General features: G+C 32.7%; 1 protein-coding gene across 1 annotated transcript in view; it reads right to left on the bottom strand.

Annotated features, from left to right (window-relative positions):
* Window positions 1-8,595: 8,595 nt before the first annotated feature.
* LOC149898594 (cell adhesion molecule Dscam2-like) overlaps window positions 8,596-21,803 on the bottom strand; it is a 49,156-nt gene continuing 35,948 nt past the window's right edge. The window contains exons 23-30 of the mRNA XM_090114836.1: window positions 21,368-21,568; window positions 20,852-21,012; window positions 19,707-19,881; window positions 19,078-19,195; window positions 16,538-16,692; window positions 16,043-16,156; window positions 9,046-9,123; window positions 8,596-8,735 (exon numbers count right to left, since the gene is read on the bottom strand). Of these exons, the coding sequence (XP_089970962.1) occupies window positions 8,707-8,735; window positions 9,046-9,123; window positions 16,043-16,156; window positions 16,538-16,692; window positions 19,078-19,195; window positions 19,707-19,881; window positions 20,852-21,012; window positions 21,368-21,568 (1,031 nt within the window). The 3' untranslated portion in view covers window positions 8,596-8,706. The remainder of the gene's footprint in view (window positions 8,736-9,045; window positions 9,124-16,042; window positions 16,157-16,537; window positions 16,693-19,077; window positions 19,196-19,706; window positions 19,882-20,851; window positions 21,013-21,367; window positions 21,569-21,803) is intronic.

The following is a 21,803-nucleotide window of genomic DNA, read 5'->3' as shown; positions in this document are numbered from 1 at the left end:
GTTATGTTATTGGTAAATCAGCATAAACTATGTAAATAAATTTTCACATTTTCGATCAAGCGTCTGTAAGAGAACCTTTGTATTACTAATAAACGTTTTGGTTTAATAAAAATATATACCTACAGGTCTAATAAAGCCTTGGTATATTGTGGTAAAAGTTGTATTCTTGCGGTAACAAATAGAACATTTACTTAATAATAGGGCTGCTACAAATATACGATTTCAAAAAAATACCACTTAAAATAATATTATGTACAGAGTACTGAACCACATTTGCTTGAATTAGTAACATTACATACATTTTTGTTATATGATTGAAGTAAATATAAGACTATTTATTATGTTATGCATTGCATTTTAACTGAAAAGCAATATAAAATTAGCTTAAAAATTAATTAAGTACGGATAAGGGAACCTTTGAAAGACATTAGATACTTTTCCTACCTAGCAAAAAAACCTAACTTGTAATTCTATAATGTGTAAGTGACAACCCTAGGCCCACGGGCAATATTCATCGGCATGCATTATTCAGTTTCATTACTCTGGCCACTTGAGCTATAAATCGAACGAAGCTTTCTTTTTTCTGTACCTTAAGGCAAATAGTCATGGAATATCCATTTAAGCTCATTGTTTCAATATCGTTCGCAACTGGAGGTCAGTTGCGAATTTTAAACTAACTTTGTTGAACTGTTTCATTTCTATATTAGTTGAACATCGATACGGGGTCCTTGTCTTGATATCAGATTTAAAAAATAAGTTTATCGTAGTTTTATGTCTAAAATCCATACTATATTATAAATGCGAAAGTAACTCTGTCTGTCTGTCTGTTACTCAATCACGCCTAAACTACTGAACCAATTTTCATGAAATTTGGTATGGAGATATTTTGATACCCGAGAAAGGACAGGCTACTTTTTATCCCGGGAAAATGACGCAATCCCGGAAAACCCACGGGAACGGAACTATACGGGTTTTTCGCGGGCGGAAACCTAGTATTAAATAATGAAAACCTTAGTTACGTTGTGATAAAAATTTCGATAACTGTTTATTGCTATTGTATTATTTCATTTATTTACATATCTATTAGATTCAGCTTACACGCATGGTAATAAAGATGCTACAAAGTCCGAAATGGAAGAAATTCTACCACAGCCCGTAGGAATATACATCCCTCTTATAAAATACTTAGATATTCAAATAGATATAGTACTACAACTACAATAGACTTGTTACAGTGCATGTCAAAGCGCTTGAACTGTAAAGGAACCTGAAATACAAATAATTTTAGAAATATATTACTGTAGAATTGCAATCTTAAATTAACTGATTCCTCGATTCTTTATTGTATCTGCCTCCACATATTCATAAAAATGGAAATAACGATCTCAATATTTATTTGTTACAATAATTGAGATCGAAATCTGAAATGAAATATTCATCTCTTAATGTAGTAAAAAAGCCTGCAATAGAAATCGCTAGTAAGTGCTATTAAGTTAATCGGATTAAAAGTTCTACCACGGTAAAAGATTCTATAGAATTACAATTTTCAACGCATCCAATGCTGCTTTTGTTTTGAACAACGAGTTTGATGTCTAACAAACGCAGTAATGTATTACGTACTTTGTAAAATACGTTAACCTTTTTCTTACCATAATGAATTTCTAGAGCAAAGGCGAAGCGAAAAGTAATCTAAGTTAAGTCCATAAGTCGTTTTCCTTTCGATAAAGAACCTACTTAAAGTTAAATTATTATTAAAGAATTTGAGATATAAACGATTCCGGATTTCGCTTTTTTATTACGAATGTGTTCTATTTTCTTATCCTTTTATAGACATAAATGTATGAGATTAAAATATTTATTACGGAGAAAAACATCGCGGGGCAATTAGGCGAAAGACTTGGGTATCAAAATTAGGATAATCCCCTGATTTATACTTTATTGTAAGTCCCTCTTACAATAGAATTATTCTGATTATTTATTAATATGTTAAATAATTTTGTATCATAAATTTAACATTAGTAATTATTAGGATAACAGTTTAGTTTATTTCTAGATCCCAATTATGTAATATTAAGATATACATATTAGTAGATATTAAGATATACATATAGAGATAAGAGACCAATCCAGTATTTTATTAACATTTTTTAAAATATTACATAGCCTACATCCTAATAAAAATAGCCTTGTACACCGTAGTAGTAGGTAGTACTAGTACCCTGGTATATCATATAGTTGGTTATAAAAACCAATCCCTGCTGCAGATAAAATAAACACAAACTGGCAGTTATCAAAAAGTAAAAAGAGAAAAAAAAAAGTTTTGAAAATGGAATATCATGGCAATTTCAATATTCTTCCGCGTCGAAGGCCTGGTTTTAAGTTGACACTGGGCGAAAATCTTCGATCATTGCCATAATTGAAAAAAAAAATAGTATGGAACAGTATGCTACGGTACTGAAATAAGCGTTGTTGGTCCATAAATTCCAGTTGCCAGTTCAAAAGCATATGTTACTTGAGTCCGGGTCACCTATTTTTAGTTTTACGTAAAACCTCTGCGGAGCAAAAATTTTAGGGGCACCTATAAAAGGATAAAAGCCTTTTTATTGCATTATTTTTATGGGTTACTAAAATCATACTTTTTCTTAGCTTACTTTGTATTTTTTTGGATATTTATCAAAAAGAAAATGTTTCATATACCATTTTTTTATAGAAATTAGATTTTTAAAAGAACATGTTATATTTTTAGTTATTTAGATTCCTAAAATTTATAGCATTTTTTTTATTTAATCCGCTAACTGGACGTTCGCGGTTCCAACAATTAGAAATACTCAAAATACAATCGTAATCTTTGTGAGTTTTAGTTTCGGCCTTCTAAGAGCGAACACAACATGCAAACAATTATAAACCTACACTTGTAACAATAATGAATTTAGTTTTATATTCAAACTACATATATGTACCAGACAATACATTAAGTACCTACTTAATATTATGACAAACTCATGAAAAATTAAAAAAGTTCCGAAAAAAGTGTAAGTTAAGAAGCAAGGGAATCATGTACTTATATTAAATCTTATACGGAAGCTTCATCCTTGAATTTTACAGCCACCTAACGCATTTATGAATAATATTTGCGAACAGAAAAGGCCATGGAACCAATGTTTGAAGGTGGAAATTCGCGCGTCACTTATTTTTCATATTATTCACTTTGGTTTATTCTTGCGTGAAGGCTGGAAGATAAAGTTTTTATGTTTTACATGAGTAAGGTAAATTTAATATAATTTTTGCAGTAAGTACTTCTCATGGATTTTTTTGAAAATTCTATTAATTTGTCAAGTAATCCGAATTTGCAAGAGATTTAATAATATGATAGGTTTTATCCCGGAAATGCACGGGAACAGGAACGATGTATATATGACAAATTAACGTGATTTCTGAATTAATTAAAAAATATTGAAAGAATGATTTATGTTTGATGATAATTGGATTAGCACGCTGAAGTGGCAATGGGCTGGGCACATAGCCCGCAGAACCGATGGCCGTTGGGGCAGAAAGGTTCTCGAATGGAGACCACGTACTGGACGACGGAGCGTGGGACGTCCACCCACAAGTTGGACAGACGACCTGGTCCGAGTGGCAGGGAGCCGCTGGATGCAGGCCGCCGGTGACCGGGCGTGGTGGAAAACCCTGAGGGAGGCCTTTGTCCAGCAGTGGACGTCCCACGGCTGACACGACGACGACGGTAATTGGAGAGTTATTCGAATTCCTTTCTCGTCCACATAAATACTGAAATAAAAATGATTGTATATGTGTATGTTTGTTACTCTATCACAAAAACCTGCGCATATTTATGAAATGGCAACTTTAAATATGCCACGCGTGCAAAGTCGCGCGCAGAAACTGTATGTTATTTTAGGATGAAAGTTCTTGACTAACTTCTTAATAACTTTCAACTGAAATATAAAAAATTAGAGCGAAATTTTCTTATCTCAACATACGGAGTGAAAATTTAACTTGATTAAAGGCCTTCGTGTGTGAATTTTGAAATATCATGAGTATTTAGCTAATTTTATTTTATTTTCTACTGAATTGTGTTTTGTTGTAGGTCAGTTCGTTCAATAACTACACCTAGTTAATAATTAATTGTATAGGTTTCAATAATGTATTTTTACAACATACCAAACTTGTTATTCGCACATTATTAGCTTGGAAATACCACTACTAAGAAAGATATTTTCAAAATATTTCAGGACAATTTTCACATACTAAGCTTTCGCTTGTGTTATGGAAACCAGATGGCTGATAAAAATACATACTTATATACATTTTTTAAAATAAATTCTTATATAGATAATTAACACCCAGACACGGAGCAAACATCTATATTCATCACACAAATATATGCCCCGGGTAGGAATCGAACCCACGACCGCTGGCTTGGAAGGTGGACCTACGAAAGGTCCAAAATTACAGCTTACAGCAGATCCAAGTAATTTATCCTTAATTAATTCACAAACACTGACAACATTGAGCAGATCCTGAAGTCTAAAACATCGAAATTCCACAAAAAAACTGGATCACAGCGTACTTTATTCTCATCTTTGTGTCGTTTTCTTCTTTCTCATAACCTTACACGTTAAAATAATACAACAAGTAACACCACCACATACAGCTAGTACATATTAAAAGTTTAAGCCTTCCTAAGTCGAGTTATGATGGCGCAATGCACTATTTTGTTCGGTCAGGGCCAGCAGCAAACTTTACTAAATTTAGACTTTGAAGCACACTTGCGTGAAATTCCTATTTAAAAAGTTTTTAGTCTTTACATTTTTTAAACTTGGTGTTCTAAGGCGCTTTTATTTAGCTAAATAAAAAAACCAGGAATTTGCCCGGGTTAGAACTAAAACAAAATAAATTTGGGTTTACTCTAGAACTGTTAGTTACATCTACTGGTTTGAGAAAATCATATTTTGCACATCACAACGGTCCAGCAAATTTTATTTCTCTAATCGTTTATTGTATGTATTTAAATATGAATAACCTAATTTATTTAAAACCCATACAACCCTTCCTTTTGTTTTCATACCCATAACTACATTATAAATCACTGTGTATAATTATAAGTGGGTTGAAGGACGCTTTATCTGGCAAAAATTAGTGGACAATTAGGAATAAGGGCACTTATGATTATTATGGTTCAAGATTTTTGAAGTGAAACTTCTTAAGGCGCGTTAGGAGTAAAATTTTAAGCAATACCGTCACGTCATGGATTAGGGCGACGATTTTGGCATCTTTGAATCTTGCAAAAGAAGTTTTACTTCTGACACGTGCTGTCGGCACACACGCTCTTTTTTAACTTCAAAATGACCATGCATGCAGCAGAACCAGGTTAGTTATATTCGCAATACCAAAATATTTCAATTAAGAAGAATAATCGTGGATCATTATAGTCTGGTCTAGGAAAGTAATTATGTCTAGATCTAAACGTAGGTATATCTTATAAGAACTATTGGTGGACATCAAATTCTAGCTTTCGTAATAGTAATTCCGTTTATACACTGCCAAACCATTAAAAATCCCAATTGAGTTTTTAAAACAACATTATGCCGGCACGCTCGCAAAGTAAGTAAAGTAAAATTGAAACTGAACATTCGGCAGTTCATAGGGGAATAAAAGCGTAGTTTTAACTGAAATTTACGGGCGTCTCAACTTATTTATTTACGCTCTGTGGCTGATTTAGGGGGCTCAACGTCTGCTTCACTTGAGTTTTAGGTTAGGAAAGCGGTTTCATATAGACTGCGTTTCACCCTAATAAGTTAAATGTATTTTTACAGTATGTGAGGAATGTTCCTTTGGGAATGGACCCTAAGAGAGCGCTAACCGCAACGCTTTCAGCAAAATTAAATACAGTGATTTCTGGAAACGGTAGGTTTCTATAAAACATCGTGGTCTTTGAAGGAAGGCCTTTGTATAATTTACCTGGTTAATGTACACGTAAAAGGTATATTCAAGTTTTCTTATAATTCAATGTTAATTATATTGATAATTAAGTTGTATTTTAATCATGAATCATTTAAATACTTGAAGCAATTCGCGAATCAAAATACTTATGGAAAAAAGAACTATGGTTTTCAAAAACAAAAACATCAAGAGTAAAAAGGAACCCTTTCCTTATTAATTTTCCCGCTTTATCCTCCAACGACTACGTTATATTTATTAAATTTCGATCACAAAGAAGGACCCAGGTCGAACCAGCCATACGTAATTTGAAAACGAATTCTTCACTTAAAAAAACCGACCAAGTGCGAGTCGGACTAAAACCTATTTTTTAAAGTGAAACTTTTATTACATCGTCTCAAACTTTTTGGTCTGTGTGGCAGCCGACCGTCGTACGCGACATGCGCTACACAAAGCAGTGTTCGGAACCGTTCGAACAGTTTCACTTTTACCGTGGTTTCATAAAACCACACAACATTTTTTATTATGTTGTAACTTTAAATTTTCGCTTTAAGCATTTTTTCTTTTATCTGTAATAGAAGACGTTGATTTTTACTAATTTTCCAGACTCTATCTTAACGGGAAGTACCTAGGTTTTACGCGATCCTGAGGAAAAAGGTCTTGACATACAGACAGACGGACGGAGTGATCTTATAACGGTTCCATTTTTTCCATGTATTATTTGGAACCCTAAAAAAGGATCGTAATAATTTTTGTCCACGTACTTTGTAAACACGAAGGAGTTTTTAATGGCCATAACATTTCGTACGTGGGCCGGCGTCACGTGTGAGCTGACCCTTACAAAGTTACCGTAATAAAAAGTCAGTTAGTTGCATTAATTCCTCAAGGGTCTGTATGATTTATATTTAACGTATTAGTTCAGTTTACTCGTGGGACTTTTGGGAATTATCACGATTTTGGTATATGAAGTTAGATGTTTGAAGTTTGCTCTCACTTTGATACTTGAAGTTTCTCAGATAAAGATCGTCCTTTGTATAAATAAGTTGAGTTTTATATGTGGTTTTATTACAGTCTTATGTATTATGTTTAATAAAATAGAACCCTACAAGTGGCTTTATAACATACAAATTCGTAAAGTTCATAAATCCTAAATAAATAATACTGTTTTATGCATATGTATTTTTATTTTATACTAGCTTTCCGCCCGCGGTTTATCCCGCGTAGCTAGTCAAAGAAATCTCACAGTTCCCGTTCCAGTGGGATTGCCAGGATTAAATCTTCTCAGGTCTCAAGCTATGTCTGTATCAAATTTCATCTAAATCGGTTTAGTGGTTGTGGTGTGAAGAAGAGACAGAAATTTTTGAATTTTATTAGTAGTAGTCATATTATATTGTCATATTTTCTATATTAACAGATAAGCAAAGGGGATATAATAAAATAAAACACATAAAAAATTTCAAACATTTATTACGACATACAATAAGTAGATTAACAACAAAATACCTATTTATTACAGTGACTAGATACTCAAAGGTTAACATTTTATGTAATGAGCGAATAATTCCAAAATATTGATAGAAAACTAGAGGAGAAAACCTATTACAGTCAAAATTAAAACAAATTCTTGTCTAGTTTTCTTCAATATAATATTCTGTACACATTTTAAATCAAAGACGAAACAAAGTACTAATAAAAAAAATAAACATAAACATATTTTTAAACAATTAAGTACTTTTCAGGTTTGAAATTAAAAACTTGATTGTAATATCTTTTTCAAACAACAATAGATCAATATTTTGTATAGATAATTGTCGATTAATAAACTAAACTCATATAAAAGATAGTACATAATATCTACGTAGATAAACATACTACAGGTAGAATCACACAAAGAGAAAATATAAAGATATACCTAGAACATAATTAATTTTGTAAAACTGAAAAATTGCACAAAATTGCATGTAAGTAACGTACTTACATTGCATGTAAGTATACAAAATTGCATGTAAGTAACGTACTTACATTGCATGTAAGTATACAAAATTGCATGTAAGTAACGTACTTACATTGTTCGGTTTTGAAAAAATATTTCGTTGAATTTAATGAAAGAGATAGATTAGACATTATTTCTCATGTTCTCTGGCTTTTAGTCGCAAAAGCAAAACTTGAAGGGAATGAAATGAAGCTTCAAAAATGTGTATGAGCGTTAATAGAAACACATTTTAAGATAAAATATGTAAAGTTTAAAATATTTGGCACAAACACATTGTAATACTTATGACTATAGAAACATCAGTCTTTTACAAAGATCATACGATTGGATAACACTACCAAGGATTTTTTTATTATTTACACAAAATAAAACACTAATTTAATTAAACAAAAATATAAATAGCCCAAACAATCTTGTTAAATCTAGAATCGAATTGAAAAATCATAGAATTCATTTACATAATACTTTATAAGTATATTTGAAAAGAAAAACAAATTACTTACAAGTAAGTAATAAATTTATATTAAGATAAATAATTTATCTTTAAGAAATATCATAAGTCAATATTCCGATTTTAAACAATTTTGAAACAAGCCGGAATGAAAAAAAAAACATTTAAATAATTTTAATTCCTAAACATTTACTTTAAATTATCTACTTAAAATTAAATATAAATGTTATATTAACTTTAGTTTCTTATGATATGGTATATTTTAATAAAACAGAAGTATATAATATATTTGTATTTTATTTTATTATCTATGGTGTGGAGTTCGGCAGTGACCTGTGAACGAAAAAGTACTAATTAAAAATTAAATTGTAATAAAATTATGACGAGAAAAATATGCATTGTATATAAAATCACTCTTAGACATACGTTAAAGTGTTTAAAAATTGTTTTTTACACAAAAAGTTCTATCGCCATGAAAATACAACTATTTATGAAAAATATAAATAGATACTTATAAATTTTTGACTTATAATTACTTAAAGTAGACGACTGTACGGGAGCACAGTCAGCAAACTAAGCTACACCAAACAATTAAATTCAAACTTAATGAAGTAGTTATGTACTTATATGAAATATGACTTACGTCTCGACATGGCAGACACAGTTGCTTTCGAAGTACTGTCGCTGTCATCAGACTCAGAACGTGTCTGAAAACTCGTTTCTGTTGGAAGAAAAGCAGTTATTAATTATTATTACACAAAATATTTTGTTACATACTTTAAGGGTGCATTTCCACCAATAATGTGCGAGGAATGTGTATGTAAATAACCAATAGTAACGCTTAAAACGCTAAACGCTTCGAACTTCAAACTAAATAAGGCGATATGATTGGTTCTTTATAAACACATTCGTTTTACACATCCTCGCACATTATTGCTGCTCCTAAAACCTACCGAGGTGTTCTTATCTTAATAATCCTTATTCTTAGTGTCTTTACTAATCCTTACTAATATTATAAATGCGAAAAAATATTTGATTTTCTTTCTTTCATGCCTAAAAGGAGCGATTTAATTTTTGTATCTTCTATTATCTGAAGATATGTAGGAGGGTTAGAGACATAGGCTACTTTTTACTTTTTTCTTTGAGACATTTTATTTCCAAGGGATTTTCCTTTGAATATTCGTGTAGGATATGACACATGACTTATATAAATGTATGAATGACGTTCGTTTCATGTTTTGGAATTCATTCATCTATTTCTGTTGATAAAAAACTGTTTATTTTTATAAACGCGGAGGCTAAAGGCCACGTGTAACAAGCTCTCCTTTATTCATTCATTATTAGTTTGATTTATAACAAGTATCAAGATAGATTTTTGAAAATTTTCAGTAGATATAATATCTGTAAAAGCATGGAGCATGAATATGATATATCTAGGTATAATATTATCACTTATCATCAGTTGGCCCTGCATAAAAAAAGTCCGCTCAAGAAATTGCCGCTACATTATAGAGTTCGAAATTCAAACTCTTTTTATATTTAACTAGCGGTCCGCCCCGGCTTCGCCCGTTGTACATAATATTTACGTTTTCTCTACATAAGACCCATCCTCGTACTTCAAGGAATATAATAAAAAAGAATTATCGAAATCGGTTCAGCCGTTCTCGAGTTATGCGCTTACCAACACATTTTGCGATTCATTTTTATATATAAGATTATTTCTTTTTCAGTGTTGTGGCATTAACCTCCTTTATCTATGAAAAAAAAAATGATCGAACAACCTAAGTATTAAGCATACCAAGAACACACAATGAAGATGGATGGAGTACCAATAATATCCAGGCTCGATCAATCAGTGCTTCAGAAGCAGATAAGGCGCGAAGTAGCCGAGAAGTTAAATGGAACGAACAAAGTCATTAATTTTATTAAATTAGAACAAGATTGATGGAGGGAACGCGTTCGGCTTCTACATTAGCGATATTGTTTACTTTATTTTGAGACCATGGCACAGATAATGTATACTAGTAGTGTAGTGGCTTAGGTAATGTAATAGTAGTTAATATTATTAGGTGAATGTACTTTGTGTTATTGTAAAGTGTTGTCAGTTTTATCGTTCTTCTTAAGTACCTATATGTTTTTACTTTAAGCATTTTAGCTCGAACTATACTTGATGATTCTATAAAATTAATCAATCTAGTTCAATATGACGAGAGATGTAACCACAACACGGCCGGAGATAGATCTATACATGTTCTGTGGAAAGGTCTGACTCAGGCTGTGAACTGTCAAAATATAATTTATCAAGGGTGGGCAAAATGCACTGCAATATAATATAAATCTAACCTAATATTATAAAGCTGAAGAGTTTGTTTGTTTGTTTGAACGCGCTAATCTCAGGAAATACTGGTCCGATTTGAAAAATTATTTCGGTGTTAGATAACCCATTCATCGAGGAAGGCTATAGGCTAAGACCAACAGGAGTGGAGCAATGCGGGTAAAACCACGGGGCACAGCTAGTAAAATATAAACCAACCAAATTGCACACAACTTAAAGTTAAGAAAATTTGGTAGCCTTATACAAGACTCGAGATCCAAAATGCTAAGCCAACAGAGAGCAATTACTTACAACGTCAATATAACTTTGTTCATTACAGACAGACAAGACAGTTCAAATGGGACAAAGTTTCAACGCATGATGGTTGGGATAATTAATCAGTTAAAACTATAAGTGAGCAATCCAAACTTTTGCTGGTTTTCGGGTTAAATGTACAACGGAGCACACTGGGACGAATTGACGAAGAATTTTAATTACAGTGCCGGTTTAGTTATAACGACATCTAGCACCTTCCAAATTAAATAAGTATTGATCAATATCGAAAATGTTTAACTTAATTTTTTTAGTAGGTGCATAAAATACCAAAAAACTCATGCCGAAATTTCACTACTTCGAAAAAATAATTGTAAGCATCTTTAAACAGTCGTTAAACTTATTTTTTTATATATTATCTTATCACATTTAATGTAGGTGTGCTAATAACAACACAGTTACATTATAATATTATTATGTCTTCATGACGATCATCACAGACTATGTTTACTAGCAAAAGTTATCATTTTTATTTATCTGTGACTAGCGGTCCGCCCCGGCTTCGCCCGTGGTACATATTCACGTTTTCTCTACATAAGAACCATCCTCGTACTTCAAGGAATATAATAAAAAAAGAATTATCGAAATCGGTTCAGCCGTTCTCAAGTTATGCGCTTACCAACACATTTTGCGATTCATTTTTATATATAAGAAGATTTGATGGAATTTTATTTTCTATCAGTGTACGATGTTATTGCTTTTTATCAAGGAAACAATAAAATACTGTTTCATAATTTCACATGCGGTTTCATCAAGCACTCGCTTTAAAAACTTATGTATTTCGTCCAATCAAACAAAATATTTCATTGCATACAGTTCACTTTCCCCGGGGTATGAAGGCAATTTGCCTTTGCATCTTTATAATATACATTTGTAATAAAATGTATGTGTAATATTTGAAGCATATCATTTTGTATAGTAATGCTTTTTAAAACTAGTTATATGTCCCGGTTTCTCTTGATTTTACAGCTTTTACTATAATATTTATTTTATTTTTATATCGCTTATCAAATACCTTTAAATTATTATGAAAAAAAAAAGCTCATTTGAACAAAAATAAAATTTCAACAATATTCACAAATAAATACAATCTACATTAAATTTGTAAAAAATACAACATTATTAAATGAAGACGAATAGAAAAATCGTATTTTTCATGACCTCGTTTAAGGATAAATTGTATCTTCTAAGATGGCGAACTTTCGAGAAAGCCTTATAAATAAGAGGGTTTATTGATGAAATTGTATCCTATAAGGAAAAGCCTAGAAATACAAGAAAATCTACCATCTCACCATCTATAAGACTACTGAGAGGACATTTAGCCATTATTTGTCGTAAAAAGTAAATGACAAAAAAAAGTTATTGTGAGTTATCCATAAGAGATAGACATATGCCATCGCGGACTTTTCTGTAGACCTTTTCAATGTGTACAATACTTAGAACATTATTTTGATAAAACTCGTAGGGTTCAGCCTGCGTTTGCAATGTAAGCGGAAGAAATGTAATTATTTACGACATCACATTAGAAACCTCAAAAATAACAGTACTTCTCCACTATTTAATGGATGTTATTATACATATAAACCTTCCTCTTGAATCACTCTATCTATTAAAAAAAACCGCATCAAAATCCGTTGCGTAGTTTCAAAGATCTAAGCGTACAAAGGGACATAGGGACATAGGGAAATAGGGACAGAGAATGCGACTTTGTTTTATACTATGTAGTGATGAAGCAGTTGTCACAACAATAACGTTATTTAAGAAACTCGCAATGAGCTGTTTTCATCGCAAACCTTCAAAGTATTTCATGATAACACGAGACAAAATACATGAAATAACAGCTAAAGTGAAAAATCTATGACCTCATATTCTAGCGTTGCAGACGCGTTATGACAGGGATTTAAATTGAATTGTAAAAAGAAAGTTCGAATATAAATGCTACAGTTTAAACCAGTGTGTGACCCAATTCGTTGACCCAATGGTGAGCACTCCACTATATCAACTGAATTCTTTTAAAAGCAATCAAATAATAAAGTTTCTTCAGTTCAACAACATGATATGTGACTTTTCATTGACCTAAAAGCGCTCTGATCAAAATCTATTAACTTTTCTTTCAACGCACTGAGTAAGGCACTAAAACTAATTGTTTCTCAAGCAGCTATAAAGCGCTTATCTGATTGCAACATCCAAGTTTTTTGATTAACGACCAGCCTTCCATCAGTTTTTCAAGCGGACAAAAGCGCTTACCGATCAAAGCATACAAAGTGACTTCATTTATAGACTGATTGGCTCTAAACCCACAAATCTCTAGCCAATTACCATTGCGTTTGACCATGACTGTTTAAGTCGGGAACAAAAGCATCAAATCAATGATTCTTTGGCCGTAGCAATTGGCTAGTAAACACGTAATTCAATGTAATACAGCCAGTTTCGTTTTGAATGGAAGGTGGAAGATAAATTGTCGAACGGAGACGGTTATATTTCAAAGCAGACGTGATCCCGTTAGTGAATGCTGAATCAGCTTCGCGGATACAAATACCTGGATATTATCGTGTTGAGGAAACGAAGGGTAATTTACTTTGAATTTATTAGCTTCGACTGTCTTTTGTTCTATTGAGAAGTGGATGTTATATTTGCAGTATTATTGATACGAAATGTGGAAGAATACAAAGCTATAGAAAAGTTATAATTTAACTATAATTAGAATGATGATGATGGCTCAATGTAAACAGTTCAAGGTACAGTTCAGTTTTACTAATATATACAAATGCAGACTGCAATAATCGAAAGAAATAGTCGTATACTATTTCATAACATGTCCTCAAGCTTCTATATCTATAATTGCCTCCATTAAATCTGCTATCATTCATCAACTCTTTGTAATCCATAATTACAATCTAGATCCCCATTTAGCCACCAACCAAACCAATTTTTTAGTACTACTAAATTTAAACTATATTAAATTCAAATAAAACAAAGAATTAAGTACCTAGAAGCAACAGATCAATAAGAATTATATATATATGTATATCGTTGAAAATGCACTTATTCCATCCAGTACATAGCAATCCCGAAGTGACAATGTATTCGCTTTTATTACCCAAGTTGAAACTGCAGCGGAACCATCAAGAATATTGAATTTCCGATCGTCTATAAATCCCTGTTCTATGAAAAGTGTTTTATCTCTTGGATGCTTTTGCTTTGCGTGTTTTCTTTGTGATTTCGTTGATGATATTATTACTAACCGCTTTAGATGTTAGTAAGTGATTTAATTATGTAGTTAGATATAAGTTAAATATTGACATGATTTAAAAAAATAAACCATGGAGTTTCGGTTCGTCTCCATAGATATTTTCGAATCGGTGGTAATTGTTAAAAATATGTAATGACGATTCAAAAGTGCTTCTAGAAGAAGTCTAATTGAATAAATAAATATTTGAGTTTGAGTTTATTTTATTTCTTTAAGATAGGAGGGTAAAGTTAGTAAATGTATTACGTATAGAGTGATGAATGACGGTTGATCATTTAGTTAAATTGTATAGAGCGCTTTTGTGTAGACTTGTAGCTATTAACACGTTCGCTGCGAAACAGGGCTTGAAACACCCTGTCCGTGTCTCGTCGTTATAGCGGTAGGAAAAAACTTAAACTTCTCTGTCGTGCGGGAGGCATAACTTCCATCTGGTTCAGTGTAGGAAAGTGATATCTATATATCTGAGATGTGCTATTGATTCCTAGTTCAATGGTATACCGACCTTAATACCGGGTTTCTTAGACCTCGTGCCGCACTGAACAAATAAAAATTCTAACACAGTGCGGAACGAGGTTGCGAACACCTCGTAACCCGCGCACCTCGTACCGCACCCTAAGCTAGCTTCACGCGGTTAGTGTTGTGCAACGCATTCGAGACTATTTGTGGAACAACTTATTGAAGCTTTTACAAAGAAGGACCTGAATGTGGATACAGGTAATATTCAAACATCCTAACTACTCGTTATAATAAATATCGTTAATAGAAACGTGAATGTGACATGTTGAGTAACTTTCTACAAATAGGTTGATAATCATGATTACTATTAGTGTGTTTGTTCATTGAATCAACTAGCGGCAAATCCAAAACACCCGGCAATCGGTGTATGGCTCATCAAAATTTAACTCTTGCCTAAGTCAACAAGCCAACAAACAAGGCACATCATCTCTTAAAGGGATCAAAGAAGAGGAGATGTGTAGGATGTTACGAAAAACTCCGCACCTTCTTAACAAGTCGTAAGGCCGACAAAAAAGTAAAGGAAATTCTCACAGAATGCACTGGTTGCAAACAATATTCTGGTTTGGCCTGTTTTAATAAAAAACATCCATAAGTTTGATAAATAAATACAATTAAATAAAATCGATATTTCTTTTCCCATCACTAAATTATATGAAAAACTGCTATTGTTCAGTGCGGTATGGGGTACATCAGACCCCACATTTTATTTTACCCATAGAATCTAAACTAACTAATCTAACCACGGGCGGCGGTAGATTTAGGTTAATAAACTCATTGTTAATAATAATCACGACAAAAGCCGCACACTTTGTCTTATTTGGCGCCAAAAAAAGGATTTTGGTCTCTTACGGGCGGTGGGGTTTAATATGCCTCGTGCCGCCACAATCTCTGGTATAGGACAAGGTTTAAAACGACCCGTAACGCAGTAATGGAAAGTACAGATATATTTGTGCCGCAGCGAACGTGTTAAGATTAAGATAATAGATACAGTCACAATACAGTGTTGTTGATGGCATATTATTATGTTACCTATTTAGTAAATTTAGTTATTTATTAGGTAAGTTTAGTGTTGGACATTTTAGTCAGGGAGTCATTTAAAAGTATCATGTTAAATATTTATATGAATAAGATTTCACTGTAATTCAAAATTTTTATTAAAAAAGAATCTAAAAAATATAGTTGGCACGTTTCCATTAAAAACATTATTGATTTAAAATCTACACTTACCAGTATCGAACCTAGGTCTCCCCGGCAATCTGCTGGGCAGGTCTTGGTTTTCCACGTGATCGAACGTGCGGAACCCGAGAGCGAACTCAGCGTATGGACTTATTTCGAACATTTCTATGCAGAATAAAGATCGTATTTTATTTAAATATTAAGAAAAAATGGAGTACCTAACAATTTTTGTAATGAAGATAGTAACAATTTATATTAATAAACAAATAAAAAATAACTACATAATTTATAGGTAGTTTAATAAGCACAAATAGCTGCTGCATCCTTGCACATAAGCATATTAATAGAGGGTTCATATATTTCAGTTAAAACAAGTTAAAAACTAGATAAAAATAATAAGACAATAATAAATTAACACTCATTCATATACAAATACCATTAAAAAATCTATTAATATTTATTTGTTATCATTTATAATTAATGTATTTTGCGTAATTTCTGAACAACCCAATATCCTATAAATTTTAATATAATATTATTACGTACCGTTTTTACTAGTTTTCCTTGGATGAACAGGCGATGTATAAATCCTCGGTGTATGGGCGTATCTCTCTTTATGTTCGGAATGTGACGCCACGCTTTCGTTCCGCGACTTCGCTTCATCCGCGATCGAATGGTGGTATTGGGAAGAATATGTTTGCCTAGAAATAGGTCTATATTGAAATGGACATTGAATTTGCAACTATAGGTTGTTGTTATAGAGTCGATTATTGTATAGCATGATTGTAATGGACATTTAATTTACAACTGTCAGGTTATAATATAGTCGATAATTGTGAGTTCGGAAGAGTAGGTTTGCCTAGAAATAGGTCTTAATTAACTATTCATAGGTCTTGAGTAAGAAATTCATTAAATTTACAACTATCGGTTAGGTTACAATATGGTCGATAATTGCGTGTTCGGAAGAGTATGTTTGCCTAGAAACATGCCTATATTGAAATGGACATTGAATTTGCAACTGTAGACGTATTATTATAGAGTCCATTATTGTATAGCATGATTGTATTGCTTGATAAATAATAATTATAGAATATCTCTATGTTCGGAATGGGACAATGAAAATTCGTTTCGCGACTTCGCTTCGCCTGCGATCGAGTGGTGGTATTGGGAGGAGTAGGTTTGCCTATAAATAAACCTTTAATTAAACCTTTTTGAATTATCAACTATAAAGCTATTGCTGTAGTGACGATAATTGATTACTTGATTAATAATTACATAATGATCACAAAACATTTCGCTTCTGTTTTGTAAATTGTTTTAAAAATAAGTGATATTGTAATAGAGGGTTGTAAGAAATTGTCCCTGATAGCCGTCCCTGATAGATAACTTTTAGATTTCTGCTTTTGTATATCCTATCTCTCGTTTTAACTGACAGATAAGCTAATCAGAACACATCCAGAATTTGTGATCCGCCATAAATATACAAAAAGTTAAATAGTAGTTGAAAAGTTCGTCCAGATTTACAGGGGTTTTCTAGTGTAATTTCCGGAGCTAAAGATCGGATTTAAAATTCTTTCACTAATGGAAAGCTATACTATTTCCGAGCGTTGAAAGCAATATTTTCAAGGAAAAAGTTACTGAACTATGCTAGCTTCAAATAAATCTCAGATACATTAGAAATAAAGTATCTTATATCTTATATATAAAAATGAATCGCAAAATGTGTTGGTAAGCGCATAACTCGAGAACGGCTGAACCGATTTCGATAATTCTTTTTTTGTTATATTTCTTGAAGTACGAGGATGGTTTTTATGTAGAGAAAACGTAAATATGTACCACGGGCGAAGCCGGGGCGGACCGCTAGTTTTATAATATAATTAATTATTTCCCGTAAAATATAACGAGGCGTGAAAAACGAATCTATTTAATACAAAAATGAAAAGGTCAAAGTCAAATTTAAATAGTAAAAATATTTCTATTATGATTTCCATTCCTTCTAGAAATATGATGAAATATAATAATTAGTTTTTACGCGTGAGATTTCTTTACAATTTTAGTTTTAATACTAGCGGTCCGCCCCGGCTTCGCCCGTGGTACATATTTACGTTTTCTCTGGTTTTTAAACCATCCTCGTACTTCAAGGAATATAATAGAAAAGAATTATCGAAATCGGTTCAGCCGTTCACACGTGATGCCATGACAACGCGAAACGGGTGCAGACCCGCCGCCTTTTTATAGCTCCCGCCGCGAAGCGCGTCGAACGCGGCAACTGATACACAAAAATAATCCTTATGGCTGCATGATTCTGTATTCACGCGCGATGACTTATAGCGTATTTCATGTATAACTTTGGTGTTTCTACACCGATTTACATGATTCTTTTACTATAACCTGCCCAGGAGTATGAAGAATAATTGTGCCAAATTTGGTTAAAATCCGTCGTGTAGTTTTTGTTTCTATAACGAATATACAGACAGACAGACAGACAGACAGACAGACAGACAAAAATTTTACTGATTGCATTTTTGGCATCAGTAGCGATCCCTTATCACCCCTTCATAGTTTTTTTTTAAATATATTTCATGTACAGAATTGGCCTCTCTACAGATTTATTATAAGTATAGATAGATTACGAGTTGTTCAACTAGATAATCCTGCGAACTTTGGCCTTTAGAAATTTTCTTGTTTTTCGTCTGATTTATTAAAAAAAACGACATCATTTAACGCAGTGTCTATTGAGTTATAAATATTATGACTTATATAATAATAAATACCTAAATATTGAATAGGATAGAAGCATATTCTTCTAATCTATACCTACTAATATTATAAAGAGGAAAGGTTTGTATGTATGTATGTATGTATGTATGTATGTATGTATGGTTTTCACGCATAAACCGATACTGGACCGATTTTGATGAAATTTGGCACAGATAATCTTTAGACCCTGATAAAGAACATAGGCTACCTTTTATTGCGAAATGTGTACCACGGGCGAAGCCGGGGCGGACCGCTAGTACAAAATATAATACAACATAATATCTATATATAAATAGTACATAAAAATAAACTATTTTATTAATTACCTGTGCCTCTTAAACAGTATACAGATGAAAGCCAGCAGACACATAACAAGAAGAATGGAGCTGCATATAATCACCAACATGTTGAGATCCAGGAAATCTGATGGTGGCCCGATTTCCTCTATTCATAAAATAGAATTCAATATTTAACTACATGTGTTATTATGTAAAAATGTTCCTATTTCTTCCCTGTTAGGTATACATATATTGAAATAGACGGAAATATTATAAATATTTAAAAATAGTCACATTATTGCCAAGAATGTTTAAACAAATTAACAGAGAAAGAGCAACTATAGTTTCTTGCCGGCTCTTACTGGTAGTAGGTGGTAGTAGGTAACTGGTAGTAAATATCAATATATTATTATCTATTATGGAAATTCAAAAGCGCTTCCAAAGGAAGTCTAGTTGTATAGATTAATGTTTGAATTTGAGCTAAACTAGTAGTGGCGGGTGTGAGAGACCCGACCCGATGTTTGCAAGTTTAGTTTATAGATGTGATATAATGAGATGATATACATAATCTTGCATAAGTTGGTTACTTTTCAATTTTATTAATAATAATAATATAAAGTGTTAAATAAAATAAAATAAAATAAATTATCTAAATACTCTATCAACTAACTACTCACCACCATCCAATCCCTTAGTAGCATACGTATACAATGTGGTAGCAAACCCAGCATCATTATTAGCTGTAACTCTCAACTGATACCACGTGGCGGGTGCGAGAGACCCGACCGCGTAGTTAGAGGGTGCGGAACGGAGCGAGTAGTCGTAGCCCCAGTGGAGGGGCATGTCCATTGTCTAGATACAATAATTGTGGGTTGTTCGTATCATAATACTATCTTATGTAGATATAACTAGCTATTGCCCACGGCTTCATACTATACAATAATAACGTTACGACGCAAAAGAAAGATAAACAAACACACCTTGACATTTAAAATACGATATATACGATAGCTATTAGGTGAAGGGTTCGAACGCGTGGTCAAAAGAAATTTCTATGAGATTGAGATGTTTCATCGCGCTAAAAAGTATACATCACTTTCTAGTCCCGTATCCAGAGATAAAAATGAAACCATACACTAAAATCGCTCCGTCGCGACGGAACAGACAGACAGACTAACAAACTTTGCTCATTGGTAATACTAGTATGAACGTTAATAATATAACCTAATAGTAGATCGAATAAAGGATACACGTCCTAAAAGCGAATACTGGAAATGAATCTGAAATTTCGTCTACGGTAATTTTCGTCAAAAGGATGTCAAAATACGTTATTATACGGAATTTCAAAGTAAGTGGCGGTATTCGCTTATTCAAAGTGCTCTTGATCTAGAGTATATATATAGAAATATGAATATTTTCACTTAGACTATAATATCTTGCGTACTTTTTAATATTTTTGTAATACTTTTTAAATTAATCGCGATAATTGTGAGAATAGATAGTTTGGATGGATATTTATAATTATTCCAAGCTGTTGAACAGATTTGGATGAACTTTTGAAATAGAAAGGGGTTAATTTGAAGGCAACATGGCTGAATATATCAATTATAGCTAACGGAGTATCGCGTTTTATTGCATTAAAATATTAAATAGCAGTTTATCAAAAGAACTACAATTAATGCAAAATTCTCCTTTCTAAAATTAATTCAAAACTTTATGTAGTATAATTACTTTATTTGCCAAAAAAAACATGGTATACATAGATGTTAACAATTGAGTTTTCTATTTTGAACTAAAACTGAATATTTCTACAGATACTCACAGCTCTATTATCAGCTCTATGCCACATATTGGAGCCAAGTGGTCTGTAGTCTACATCCCATTTGGTGACGTCACAGCCACCGTCATCCCACCCGCTGAGTTGTATGTAGATATGGGATGAGTTGCTCCATAACCAGTCAGTTGTGGGGGGAGATACAGGCGCTATATTATAGGATATTACATTAATTTGCAAAGAATATTAATAATATACCTATATAGTAAAAAAATTATGACTTGCTTTGATGTTGTGTAAGGTTTCTGTAAACATCATTGGATATTCAATCTAACATCATCAAATGCTTTGAAAAATACACATATCCTCACACAAACAGTCAATGAAATAATATGGCCATATTATTTCATTGACATTTCATTATGTAAAAATAAGTTTTAGTTTTATTTAAATTATACAAAATTGTTTAATACTTAATTTTAATCGCTTTCCAATCTAAATAACACGCCAAGTTAGCTTGTAGCCTACATCTGTAGTCTATATATAGACTAGTTAGCTACTAACCTCCGCCAAGTGTAGTAACATCAACATGTGCAGGTGCCGAAGTGCCCACATTATCAGTAGCGGTCACTCGCACAGAATACTTCGTTCCGCACTTTAGCCCGGACAGCGTGTGTTGCTGCAGGCCGGGGGCGCGGTGCTCCCGGGCGGAGGGCCAGGCCTCTTGCCAGGGACCGTCCCCTTCGCGCCATGTTAGGTTATAGCCTACAATATTTATGTTTTATTGGCCAAGTAACGAAATAAAGAAAGATACATAATAATTGCTCTATACACCTATTTTACGTTGCTACGGTAAAATTGTTTACATTTTTTATCTATCTGTCTATCCGGGTGAATCGATCTACATTAGAATGTTATCGACCTACCTCATTATTGAGAACAGAATAATAATAAGATGTGATTTTCCAATGGTGTATTTTGAAATGGATTCAGATGTTTT

Source organism: Colias eurytheme, chromosome 22 (assembly GCF_061535395.1).
Source record: "Colias eurytheme isolate Ceu_HAF_F1 chromosome 22, ilColEury1 Martin Lab GWU primary, whole genome shotgun sequence".
Classification (NCBI taxonomy): Eukaryota; Metazoa; Arthropoda; class Insecta; order Lepidoptera; family Pieridae; genus Colias; species Colias eurytheme.
The sequence above is the reverse complement of the archived record's forward strand: the minus strand, read 5'-3'. Positions and strand labels throughout refer to the sequence as shown.